At 38.4% G+C, this 14,101-nt stretch overlaps 2 protein-coding genes across 3 annotated transcripts in view; one reads left to right on the top strand and one right to left on the bottom strand.

Annotated features, from left to right (window-relative positions):
* LOC112461603 (lachesin-like) overlaps positions 1-14,101 on the top strand; it is a 37,981-nt gene that overhangs the window by 9,447 nt on the left and 14,433 nt on the right. The gene's annotated exons all lie outside the window — the stretch shown is intronic.
* On the bottom strand, positions 10,340-11,525 carry LOC112461569 (vicilin-like seed storage protein At2g18540). The gene is made up of 2 exons (XM_025026853.1): positions 11,417-11,525; positions 10,340-11,304 (listed from the first exon to the last, which is right to left on the bottom strand). The coding sequence occupies exons 1-2, from the start codon at positions 11,523-11,525 to the stop codon at positions 10,601-10,603; spliced, it is 813 nt and encodes a 270-aa protein (XP_024882621.1). The 3' UTR covers positions 10,340-10,600.

The raw sequence follows: 14,101 nt of genomic DNA, 5'->3' as shown, positions 1-14,101 counted from the left end.
AAACGTTTAATGAGATCATATCTACCGCGTATTTGCTATTACCGCGCTAACAAATAGAATAACTCTCGTAATATAACTCGGAACTTCGCCCATCTCGCTCGCGCATTCCGGACAAAACATGAAATCGTTACAACGATTTGCAGCACACTTCGGAAACAGAGTACGTATACTCTTCCCCTCCCGGTTTTCATCCTCCCATACGCAAATCCCTTTCTCTCTCGTCCTCTCGCTAAAATCGAGGTAATCTCTCCCTTCGTACAAACCGATTCAGTTATCCCATGACGAACTAACGGGTAGGTACTCCGCCTAAAAGGATCGATATTTATTCGGGATAGACAATCCGCGGAAGCGGATCTCTCCCTTGGATGTTCGTATTAGCGCGAGATGGTTTCTTTATCGATTTTCATCGAACATTAAACAAATCTGGGTAGAGTGACTCGTAGACATGATATCACATTGATACAGAGTTTCATTTGCGTTACATATATTACCGAATAACTATAATATATATAACTATAATATATTAATTATTCGTCGTTTAATAATACTCAGTGATTTGGGAGCCATTAAAATCAATATTTTCGCAGCAGTAAAATTAAAAAACTCGTGTGCTGCAAAATATACTATAATACTAAATATATTTTCAATGTAAAGTAATGAATCAACGTAAAATAAACTTGCCTAATTTCGATTCTTAATTATTAACTTTATTCTTTGAATACGCAATTGTTCTCTCTTTCATATTATTGAACGAATTTCTGCATAGTAACGGTCGCGATTTTGCAAGGCTGAACTGCGATGTACGCAGAGAGAGAAACGCGCTGCATCGCGAAAGGATATTCAATGTCGGGCCTCGGGCGCTATCTCCATTATCATAATTTTTTTTGCCAATGACGCCTAACGGACAACGTAGCGCGTATGAAGAATGCGATGCGTGGCACGGTAGATAACGAAAGAGGGTCGAACGAGATAGGTAGCCAAAGGGGGGTGCAAACGGACGGGATGGATGATAGACGCGCAGCGATGAAAAGGGGCACCTGCTGTATCTCTGTGTGTGCATCCAGCCCGCGGGGTGCAACTTAATGAGCTTCCTGTGTTGGTTCCGCTTTTAGCGCGTAACTCGACGTCTCTCGAGCGCTCTCTCTCCCTCTCTTTCTCTCATTCATGCGCTCTCCGTCCGTCATCACCCTCCGTCGTCGCATTCGTCGTCGCGAGCATCATCACCAGCGCGTGTATCACGGAAAACGATCCGTCGGGAGCGTTGGAGCGGCATTAAGATGCAATCACGGTGTCACGGTGAGTCGCAAATTAGCCGGTTGTCCGTCTCGAGAATTCAATTCTCGCGTCATGGATAAATTGTTACGTTTGAAAATAATCAGCGCGAGCTGTTACTTCGTGCGCATAACATTATCGTTAAGGTAATTATTATTATCGAGGCTAATTTTTTGCCAATCTGGCGATGGATATTAATTTTGTAAATTCCCGCGTAATCGCGTTATTACAAAATAGATATATAAATCAAACCAAAAAATAAAAAAATTATATATTTTTTTAAGGGATTAACATTTAACGATAAGGAGAAGAGAATCGAGTATTGTATATCACATATTTCTTATCGATAAATATATTAAAGCGTAATTTCTTTCGGAATTACGGCGTGTTTACGCAAGTAAAACAACAGCTAAAATTCCTTGATCAGCGAATATTTTCTTCAAGGCGCAATAATTCGTTTAAGATCTAATTACTACGAAGAAACTTTTCTTTCGCTGCTACTTCGTGTTACTTTCTCCTTCTCTTTCTATCCGGCATTAGGTTGCTCGCGCGAGAACACCAATTCCTCCGTTCCGCCACAATCCCATCGGATCCGCTTTGTGCGGCGTCTGGAGAAGTAACAAATTCTCCAATTCTTCGATTCGTACTCTCTCACTGAGCAACCGATTGTTCGTTACTCCGCGAACGGATGAAGGTACGGAAATCATGTATCGATCCTTGCCGAGCTCGGGAATGTTACCCGCCCGGTTTCTTTTAGTCGCGTACTCTTCTAATTCCCACCGCACCGCGTCGTCCACACTCTTCTTCTCTGCACACTTTTATTATCTGCATATCTCGGCAGCACTTTTATTCAACTCTAAAATATTATTATAAATTTTATTCCTTATTACGAGATATATATTATTGCAACATTTAGTTAAAATTCCCGTAAAATTTCGTCATTTTCCTTCATATTTGGCAGATATCGAAAAATGCGACAGATTACGATGTTCTAACGTCGCCACGACTACATTTCTCGCAAAACAGCTCTTTCGTTCGCCGAGCTAACACTCATTATAGCGAACGGCCTATTCTATGTTCCTAATTCTTCAGGAGAGCTTCGGAGCTCTCGCGGCTTCTTCACCCATTCTCGCTTCTCTCACTGGAAAGCCATCACGTCGTATTACCGAGGGATCAGAGAGATAGACACATATACACATAAAATGCTGGCGAGATACCACTTGACGTTTGAATACCGCCGAACTCTGTTACAGAGTGGCTCCGTGGTAAAGGGTAACGAGGGGAATGTATCCCCGATGTTGCAAAGTGCTGCGGCGGCGCCAACTTATCGTCGCTAAGCCTCTTTAGGGAAGAATGTAGTCTTTTTTCTCGACTTCTTCGGGTGACCCGATTTGTCGCTGGATAATGATCGTTCGCACACTAATTGCGGCCTCGGTGCAGGAATTAAAGCTTCTGACATTTGGGCTATGACGCGATCATGTTAAAAAATATTTCGTTACATGATTCTACATGAGATTCATGTATACATTTATTTATATATACATATATATAGATTAGTATTTATATACTAATAGCTATTTTATGATTGCTAACAATATTCAATTTATTGTACAAGATATTTTTCATTCCGCTCAGCATCGATATATTAAACGGAGGATTATCATAAATGACTGTCGAGTAGATATTTTCGCACTAACATGTCCTATGTCCTATCGCGTGACCACCGCATTATATCAAAGATATGGGCTCGCACTCCTCAGCGCGTCTCATTTCCCGTGGCTTGATTTAACACGACTTAGCGGTTGATGGAAGTACGTAAGTGAATATCGCTTTTTTTTCTCAACTAATATTCAGATACTTTTACCATCCTCTCCGATACCGATACCGATACCCTAAATGCAACCGAATCGCGATGGAAGAATTCGCGAGGGAGTAGCCTAGAGGAAGTTAATAAACGGAGACTGGAGGATGGCGGCAGCGACGTCCTACGAGGCCGCATCTCGGAGATGCAAAGAGAAAGAGAGTGTATGTGTGCCTCCTAACTTTGCAGGCAGTTTGAACCACGATTCTCAAGTTCCATCGCGCATCAGGCGAACTCCCTTCGAAACCTAACGTTGCAGCGTCCGACGGTGACGGTGTTTCGCGCTCATCGATAGTCGATCGCTATTTCACGACGCCTTTTGCATGCCAGCGTGTCACGTTAGGTGTATAAGCAGCTTAGAGAGAAAGAGAGAGAGAGAGAGAGGGATGAGAAAAGGAGGACCAGAAAAGCAATTCGAGTTCCTCACGTCGCGCTCACACGTCGTTATGACGCCTCCTCTCGTGTCGCCTCAGGCAATGGTCAACCGCATATAAATGGCGTAACGTAAGGTGTCTAAGAGGTTTGACAAATATGTACGATCTATCCCAGTAAGGCGGGAATAGTTGGTAGAGAGACGGTGATGACCGTGGAAATGTGTAACCATTCCAAAACGAAGAGTTATGTTGAGATCCGGGTTATTATGACGGAGTTAGGAATGTATTTCTTTGTTGAGAATGCAATTCTTCCTAAGAACTTTTTTAAAATAAACTTTTTTCAAATGAGACGCACCTCGTATACTAATTACAATAAATATTACATCCTTATAAAAAAGAATATTTTTAAAAGCTACAAGTGTTCTTATGATGAATTTATACTGAATAATTAACTGATATGTACGATGAATTTAAGCTGCGCAAAATATAGACTATATTCTGCGGTATTTGCTAATTAAAGGGCAGGGACTGTAATTGTTATCGTTCGTATACGCAATCTCAAGATAAACGGTTTAATATATTTTTCATCAATAAAAGCATATAAGACTTCGCTGAATATTAATCTCTTTAAAGAATCCTAATTTTTTTTTGTTTAATTTTTTGCATTTATCCTGCAATTATAACTTGCGATATTGAATTTATAGTTTCAACATTTTCATTGTGTAAAACCGTGTACAAAGAGCGACGTATATTACTGTTAACGACCTCGAGTTTATTCTTTGATGAGTGACACGCTTATCCGGCAGGAACAAGGCAAGAACGTGCATAGTGCCAGTAAAGTCGCGGCGTGGAAAAGACGGTTAAATATTCGTACGTATTATTATGAGCACGCTTGCAGTAAGGAGTTTGGTGTATAATAGTACAATTTACCCTGTCTGGTATATCCTGTAGAACGCAGGTATCACTGGCACGACTTGTTACGATTTGTTCGGAGGATGACACGAAAACCGAGCGAAAATATCCTGCTGACAAAAAAGTTAGATAGTAAGAGATAGTAAATTAAGTTTAACAGTGGGAGGGTGAAGAGAGGAAGCGAAGAGAGTGGCTTTGACTCCCCCGGGAAAGCTGCAGGTGAAGGCAGATGAACATATAACTTCTTTTACAGGAACTTCAGCGGCATTCCCTTAACATAATTAATAAAGTAACTCGCGCGACGATATTATGAGAGAATATTTATTTTAATCTCGGCGGTAGGGGGAGGAAGTGAAAGTTCGTCGGTAAATTTGCTTGAGCGTGGGGAGAAATTTAGAGATCGTGGGTTTGACAGTGACCTATGTTCCGGGTAAAAACGGAAATCTGCCTGGTTGGAACATTTTTTTCGCGATACGCACAATCTCGCGATTTTATTACGTCTCGCAGCGGCATTATCGAGATTCGTTTTAATCCCTGAATTTTTCGCGATATTTACAATTAGACCTTTCAGCGCATTTCATTCAACGATAGTAAAACGCGCTGCGGAGCGAGTGCGATTGCATTTGTTCACTGGCAGTCATATTAATCTTTTTTGCGCGATACATCTTTCTTACAACTACGAAACTACTGTGCATGCGCATTGTGAGAATTTGATTATTTTCTGTTCGAAGTATGTTGTCATTGATCTAATAGTTTATAAAAGAGACATGATATACATTTGGTAAGAGATAAAATAGAAATTTTAATCCATAATTGAATAATGTAAATGCAAACAACATTATTTTCAGATATTTAAGTAGTTTTTTGTTGTGAGAAATGAGTGAAAACTAATTAAAAGTATTAAGCATTATCAAAAGCATATCGCTTATCGATCGGATATATTCAGCTTCACGTGCGCTTTGACATATTGCTATTTACCTGCCGTCAGATGTTTGTATTATCTAACGCGAGAGCATCACGATGATTCTATGCATATTTCTATTATAAGTCGCGAAATGCATCGGTAACGAGATATTATAATTACCTTCATAATTACAACATGTTCTATAATCGGTAGTACAATGCATAGTTAACGAAGAAATTTAATACGCCGGTGATGTGCTGTTATAATACTACGGCGAATGTGTGGTTATCGTACAGAAGTTTGCCAGAATGAGGCAGAGGGGGAGAGGGAGAGAGAGAGAGAGAGAGAGAGAGAGAGAGAGAGATGTGGAATTTGATCTCATATATATGGAATCAGTCGCGTGTATGAGGATTCGTTTTACTTAACTATTATAATTATCAGGCCGTGAATAGATAAACATCTTTTATTGATCTGTTTACAGTTTGATGTCCAGTAATTTATAATAAAGTAAAAGAAATTTAATTATAACAAAAAAAGATAAAAGAAAAGAATTATCTCTCTGTAATCTTTGACGAATTATGGAGTTTGCCGTAAGGTATTGAGAGTCAAAAGGTACGGTAACATCCGCGTTAAAGTTTTTTGCAACTTATACCGTTGACAAGCGCGTACTAAGTAGCCGATAAGCCAGGGCGGTTACGAAAATCCCTCGAGTCACCTCGAGAACTTCCGAGTCTCACAACGCGGCACCTTATCAATAATCAATCGCTATTTCTGCGCTCTTCTCGGTCGCATTAACGAAAATTTCGATCGATCGATCTAGAGAGAGAAAGAGAGAGAGAGAGAAAAAGAGAAAAAAAGAGAAGTAGAAAAACGAGATAGATATAAACGAAAGAATAGCGGAAACTGCAGTTGCACTTTCTCAGATCAAATAGTGTAAACGGACGAATATGCTAGGGGAATTTCGTTATCCACGACTCTCCATATCCGGGTGAAATTTTATTGGGAGGAGAAAGCAATTTCTTTTTTTTTTTTTCAATAAAGTGATATACATCATCTTCGATGGGAAAAGGAGTCGATAAATCTCCCATTCACGGACGTCAAAGGAATGATTGATCAAATTTCTTTGTTGCGAAACGCGAAACCATTCCGACAGATGATTTAAGGAATGCATTTATCATTGTTTCACTCGCGATTCGGGATACTGGATGGGTATCTTTAAAATTAGCGATTGAAACCGGATATTTGTAATTAATCGGAACCGGTATTGCCGCGAGCTCCGTTGTAATTTGAATACTCAACAATTCGGAAAATTAAATCCTGTATTTTTGTGTAGAAACGATTTTATTTGATATATTAAGGGGAGGGAATTTCGTGTTATTTAACATTATTTTATCGCGTGATATCCGTTATCAGAAGCTTGTGTTTCATCGAGATATTCCTACTCGTCAAACCTAATGTTTCACGTGTAACGGCCTAATGTGAGGATTATCTTAGAACGGTATCCTGAGCGAGCGCACTATCGGCGATTGGCGCATTCACGTCGCACCTCACTTGATTTCCTGTTTGATACTTGATTTCCTAGGTAGCTTAAATACAAGATTTAGTCTCATCAAACGCGTCGTGTGAATTACCCTAATGGACGCACGTATAACGCAACAGGAGACAGGTTTGGTATTGCCTATCGAAAGATAATCAGATTGGATTAGTACATGGATTATCAAATTAAATAGATTATCTTACCATGTCTGACACTAAAAAGATGCACGGATGTAAGAAATTTATACGCAAGATGTGCAAATGCATAATGCACATGAAAAGGGAAAGAACGAGTAAGTGCTAATAATGAAAATTGACATTAATTCGAGATCGTGCAACTCTCACGAAAGTAAAGAATTATTATAATAAAGACTTTCTATTAAAAAATCAATAGCTACGCGACATTTTTAGTAGTATAATAATGTTCATATTTTCGTATGGCTACATTTGGATTTTGTTTTTCTGAATGCAATACAGAATTCTAAATCAATGTTACGCAACTGAGCCTCCAAGACTTACAATTATTAGTCGCTTGATCTAGTTGCGATAAAAAATTATATCTGAGAAGAAGCGTAGAGATGCTCCTTAATCGAAAATAGAAGCTAAACAATTTTCCCCGTGCGCAAAAGAAAATAATTTAAGTCTTGTGATAGTTATTAAGAAAGAGCATGTTCAATTCTGACGGGTGGGTTGAAATTCAATGAAGGAGTTTTGCTTTTCGCAAAATTCTGGATGTTTGTTTTTCCTCGCGGTAAGATATCGAAGGAAACAGAGCAACGGTAGACCTGCTTGAGAAGATTAGCTGTATGCAAAGGGGAACGGGAAGCGTGCTGTTGAGAGAAGAAAAGTGTTCGCTAAGTGCACGTGAGAATTGCGTCGAGCAATTGCGAAGCATGTAACATGACTACCGTGCTGAGAAAACAGAAACCGAAATAAAAGTAACCGCTGGAAACACGTAAGTAATAGTTTCGCCGATAGATAAAATAAACCTGATAAAACGAACGGATAGCCGATGCGCCGTCGATGCCGACCTTTATTTTTCCTTTGCACGCCTCAAGAATCGACTGTAATAAAACACGAGAGAAAAACAGAAATGAGATTGGGAAATACAGCGAGGGAAAGTGGAAGAAGCGAGAAGCGAAAGTCCGTCTCTCGAGTCTTTCTTGCGTTTCCTTCTCGATCAGAAATATCTCGCTGTCGCTAATATTCCTAATTTTATTTGACTGAAATAAGATTGAGGAGAAGTTCATGTAAAACTCAGGCTCTATAATTTTTTTATAATGGTAAACAGCAGATATAAGTAGTATATGAATATTTTATTTATTTCAGTTAATAAAAAATTGGCGCACCAGATCTGGATTGTAAATTGCGAATAAATGTTTCATCTTTAAGTATCTCCGCGAGGGGCTGTAACTTTTCACATGTACATTTACACACGCGCAACAAACAATTTCACTACGTTAATCTAATAAACCGAGCATATATCGACTTTTCAATTATTAACTTCTCCATACTTCAAGAACTACTGAAATAGTATCAAGTTTTTTTAAAACCTATGACCTATACCATTAAATCATAGAATATTTTTTTCTTAGCTCTTTCTTCGATGACTTCTTCTTTCATAAAACTTTACGTAAAAATAACTAAGAATTATGGAATTAAAAAATGTGTGTGTACGCGCGCGCGCGTAATTTTAATTCTATAATCTAATTTAGATCCAATAAGCGATAAACCGATACAATCATTCTTGCAATTATCTCATAAAATATTTTCAAAGTTGACGTTTCATTCTGCGCGTATAACTAGAATTTTCTAAAGATAAAGATATCGGTTGACAATATCGACATTTTAGCTAAATGTGTGATAAATAAATTAATCTTTATAATGTTCATTTAATTGTGCTGTGAATTATGATCGTATTTTAATTATATCGTATTACGCGTATTGCCCTTTAGGCACATACGTGCTCTCAAATAAATTACATCCACATCTATATAATTTTCAATCTATCAGACGTTAACGGATACGCTTGATTATTCATCGGAAGGAAATAGTTGAATGTGCTTGCGCGCATAGTGGAACGATAGGTAACTGCATCGTCGAAGTCAAAGGGGCTTTTGATATCCTGACCACTGATCGGTCCTTCAAAGAGGTATTCGACGTTTATCGCCCTTTCCCGTAATACGCGATTCTACTTTCGCATTTATGACGATCCCCTCGTGCATGCTAACGTGCATCCGTTGTTATTCTCGCGCTGTAAGATTTTTACAGGATTCGATGTTCTCCTGATATTTTATCACTGAGGGATATTAAATCAGGGTATTCGCGAAACACTATTCATAATCGTTGCTTTAGTGTCGTCTCGAAAGTGTATTGGATGAAATATTCAGAATAAAATTTATGTACGATATTTATAGCCATTGTATATATGCATCTCATATTAAAAAGCATAACACACACACAGATAAAATATCAGGACCAAGTTTCACACTTGAGACACAGACGATTCAATAATTACATTTTAATAAAAGAACAATTGTTAACCGCAAAAAATAATTATAAATAATTGTTTCTGCAAGTAAGGAAATGAAAAATAATAATTTACTTATCCTAGTTGTTTCGTCGTCGTTGTTCCGAAGCTTCCCAGGCTTTCTCCTCCTCCTTCTTCTCTCGAGTTTGTTCGTTGCGCTTGCAGTGCTTGCACAAAGTAACACTTACGAAAACACGGTTAATTACGATTGTGCCTAATCATCAAAATAGAATAATTGCACGGCACTTTCGACGTTAATTACACGCGACTGACGCGACGAGCACTTTACTATTACATATTGTGACAGAATCCTATCTCAGAATCCTCCAAAAGTCGATCCGTTTCAAACGTGCAACGTTATGATTGAGAAATTAACGACATTCTAATCCACATCCTAAAAAAGTGATGAACAAACTACAAATTTAGATAAGTGAAACCGCACGTCAAAGCGCAATGCAGGATACGTTTGAATCTAATCGTACAAATAAATTATAATATCGCTCACGTAAATATTTGTCATAAAATAATAATCTGTAATTCCTATCCCTTATTGTCTCAATATTGTGATATGAATAAATTGCGCGAGATACTTGCTTCGATACAAGACAATGCATTTATAATCGTTAATCACGAAAGTTAATTAATCGCGAGTCTGTTGATTATTCATAGAAAATAATTGTGATTCGATAATGCGACGATATATGTACGGAACGGTATTTGCGCCGCGACTTGCTGTCTTGCGAATACGATAATACACGGGCGGCCGTTCTTTTGTTACATTGTACATCATATAAAAGCTGTAAAATTTTTGAGAGATACATATATATTTTACGTTTCGTGTGTAATACACGCGCGAGTGAGAAACACGTGCATGAACAGCACGTATTAAAATTTAGAGTGTATATTCAAAAATTATTTATTATTCAAAGTACGTATTTGTTAAAGTAATTTTCAACACATTTTGTATCATGGCGTTTTACAGGGACGTACCCAACCCTTTACACATATACCCGTGACCCAACCTGGCCATATGCGACCTAACATTATATTTCTTTTCCCCTCCCTTTTCATCCGGCACGCATCTGTCACTCTCCCTCCGTTTTCTCCAGATCCGCATCTCTCTGACTTTCTCCTTCCTGGCGGGCCTCTTCGCTTTTGGCCGGCTTTCCCCCACCTTGCGTTCGGCGCTTTCCTTCCTTCTTTCACTGTCCTTACTTTTCTTTCTTATCATCTTTCTCCTCGCCCGACTCCATCATCGGACTCTCCTTCATCCTTTTCGTAATCTCGTCCTTCTCAGTTTTCTTCAAACTCCCGCTCTCCTCCTCTCTTCTTTCTTTTCTTCTTTTATTCTCCTCTCTTTCTCTTTCCCTTGTCTCCACCGATTTATCTTCGTCCATTTTTACTCTTAATCTACTCCCTTCCTTTCTCCTTGCCACCAAAACCTTCCACTTATCCTCCTCACTCCTCATTTTTACTAATATCGTTATCCAGTCCCCTCTCACTCCTATCACAATTACTTCTTTTACCTCCACTTTCACCTTTAATCCATCCGCAAACAATTCCTTCACCTTCTCCCAATTTGATCCCTCTCCTTCCCATCTTTTCTTCTCAACCCTTATTATCACGTTGTTCCTTCTCTTCTCGTTGTCGCTCCTTTCCAACTCCTCCGCCCACCATTTCTTCTTACCAGTCTTACTCTCTTCACTATCATTCCTCTTCCTTTTGCCTCCGCTCTGTTCCATCCTATCCACCTTTTTTTTCAATCTCTCTATCTCCTCCTTCATCTCCTCTTCTCTTCTTTTACATTCCTCGTTAACTTTCTTTATCATCTTCCATACTTTTTCTTCCACTATCTTTTCCACCGCCTCCTTCTCTATTATTATCTTCGCTCTGCATTCCATCCTTCTTTGGTTATCTGTAACACGCACATTTACATAATTACTCTCCTATCCTTTACTCTGTTTTCTCTCCCGCCCCCCTCTCTCCCTCTGACCTATCACGCTTATCTCTTTCACCTCTACCTTTACCTTTAATCCTTCCGCAACCAATTCTTTCAATAATCGCCGTACTTTCTACTATTGTTCGCTTCGTCTCAAAGCTCGCCCGCTCTATTGCCACCACGTGCGCTTCTTGCATGTTCACCTCGCTCTCTATCGATCCCTTCCCTCGATTTCTCGATCTCGCCGCTTATCCGCCGACACACGTTGCGAAGACGCGTGTTGCGCATCCGCCTTACTTTTAATCTTTTCTGCCGCTTTCGCCTCTTGTGCCATATTTAAAATTTTATATAAAATCCGATTGTGTCGAGAAACAATTTTGAGAATTTGTATCACATTCGGGAAATCTAACATGTAATTCATATAAAGCACATTTATCCGCGTAAATAATACATACACAAAGTCGGCGCGGCCAAGTCATTGTATTATCATTCGCACGACGGCTTTCGAACAAACCGGTAGTGTCGCAAGTCGCTCCGTATATCGTCTCGTTATTCCATCCCGAAATGCGATTGTTTCTTACGAATTAACTTTCATCGATCCGCGTGATTAATTTTGTGTGGCGTCTTATTATTTCTCGAAACGCGACAAACACTGTGAACAAACGCGATCATTCTCCAGAGATCAGATAATGCAAATATATAATATAACGATTTGTAATCGAATTGTAAGTAATTACGTAATTGAATGCTGTGATGAAGTGATTATTAATATTACGTGTATTTAGCATTTATCTTGAAATGTACATTACACGTGTAATATTTTAAAATGACTCGCGTGATACTTGACGGTGTCCAAAGAAGTCAACCGTCAGCCTACCCCTATATACCCCTACCTCTACTCCCTCATCGCGGCTGAGTCATTGTGTTATCATTCACACGACGACGTTCGAGAAAACAGGTAGCGTCGCGAGCCGCTCCGTATATCGTCTCATTATTCCATCCCGAAACGCGATTGTTTCTTACGAACGATTAACTTCCATCACTCCGCGTAATTAATTTCGTGTGACATCTTACTATTTCTCAAAACGCGACAAGCACTATGAACAGACGCGATCTCTAGAATTTAGATGATTAAAGAACGGATAACGCGGATATAATATAATAATTCGCTGTAAATAATTACGTAATCGAATGCTGTAATTACATATATTTTGCATTTATCTCGAAACGTATCGCACATACTATTATTCAATTCTGGTTATATATTTATGGACTATTCGATGAGTCTTAATTAATCATTTAATTGACTAGCGTGACACTTCGCGGAATGAAAAGCTGTCGACGTGATCACCGAGGTTTTCGGTTATTAACAAAACATCGCGACAACGAAAAGGATTGAGCGGCGATAATTATTTCCTTGGTCGGATTGGAAGATACCCTGTAACGCATTTTGAACTGTTATCTTAAATGTAATTTGATTATCTGATACTGACAACACGAAATAATATACAAATCACGGATTGAATCATTAGAGTAACAAGAAACTGCGTATCCATTATTAAGCCGTTGAGGTCACACCTCCTAAAAGTAACGTAGAGGTCACATGGGGTCCAATGGACCCCACAACAGTTTCCACTTGCGTTCTTTTTGATGTATCGACTCAAACCTTGAACTGGAATTAATATATGACTATTCCTCTTGATAATCCAATAATTTAAAAAAAACTTTTATGTTGAAAAAACGCAAGGAAAAATTTTTTTTTCTCGAAAAATTTGACTTTTTTCACAAAAATATTTATCAAAATTTTTTGAGATAGAGCAAAAAAACTCTGTGCGTTTTACTCTCAAAATAGTACACTTTAAAAAAAAAATAAAACAAAAGCCTGGGGTCCACTGGACCCCATATGACCTCAACGGGTTAATAATTATAATTTAAAGTTAAATTAAAATTGAGATTAAAGGAGAAACAAAATATTTAACGTACATGTATTTTATAATAAAAATTTCAATATTTTGTCTCGGCAAGACCAGTAGGCATGCGGTGTTTTGTTGCTGTATTACGTTCACAAGTCACAAGGCTACCGCGTGTATTTACACAAGAGTGCCGCACGATACGTGACATTTGTGCGACGAGACTCGAATCGGCAGAATGTTCCATGTGCTACCGCGCATTATTAAAACGCAATCGTGCTAACAATAAGTATCACAAATCACCAAGCGCAAACATTGATAACTGTCGGTCAGTGCAATTAATGAACTCCTGCGATTAACGGCCTGCAGACGCAACGGCTATTTGTCGAAGCAAATATTTCGCGAGATTTATTCCGACATTAAAACGATATGAGTTGAAAGTTATAAACTTATTGTTTCGTGCTATTTATTTCGGGCTATATTTTTTACCTTAAAGATTCTTAAATTCGAAAATCTGCATGTATCTCGCGTCGCGCTTTGAATCTTTCGTCGATAAATATAATTTGTTCACAATACGTTGAGAGTGTGGAGTAACAGTCATATTGAGTAATTTGAATAATGAAAAGCCATAATTATTTCCGGTCGTTTATTAATAATACTTACATCTCGTTAAATTTATGTAGTTGAAATATATCACGCACTAAATTTCAATAGTAAATTTTCAAATAATCTATCGCGCTTAATTAGCCAAAATTTTGTTAATAAACTTTGAATTATATCGTATTATATTAGGATTGTCGATATTATTTTTTAATTTTTTGTTCATTAACGAAACGTACATTGCTTGTACGAAATGAATACAA

The sequence above is a fragment of the Temnothorax curvispinosus genome, unplaced genomic scaffold (assembly GCF_003070985.1).
Source record: "Temnothorax curvispinosus isolate PA1 unplaced genomic scaffold, ASM307098v1 QBEX01011515.1, whole genome shotgun sequence".
NCBI lineage: Eukaryota > Metazoa > Arthropoda > Insecta > Hymenoptera > Formicidae > Temnothorax > Temnothorax curvispinosus.
The sequence above is the reverse complement of the archived record's forward strand: the minus strand, read 5'-3'. Positions and strand labels throughout refer to the sequence as shown.

Coding starts and splice junctions, on each gene's coding strand:
- LOC112461569 (XM_025026853.1), bottom strand. CDS start 11,525: ATGCAAGAAGCGCACGTGGTGGCAATAGAGCGGGCGAGCTTTGAGACG. Junction 11,305..11,416: donor TGGTTGCGGAAGGATTAAAG/GTAAAGGTAGAG, acceptor TGCGTGTTACAG/ATAACCAAAGAAGGATGGAA.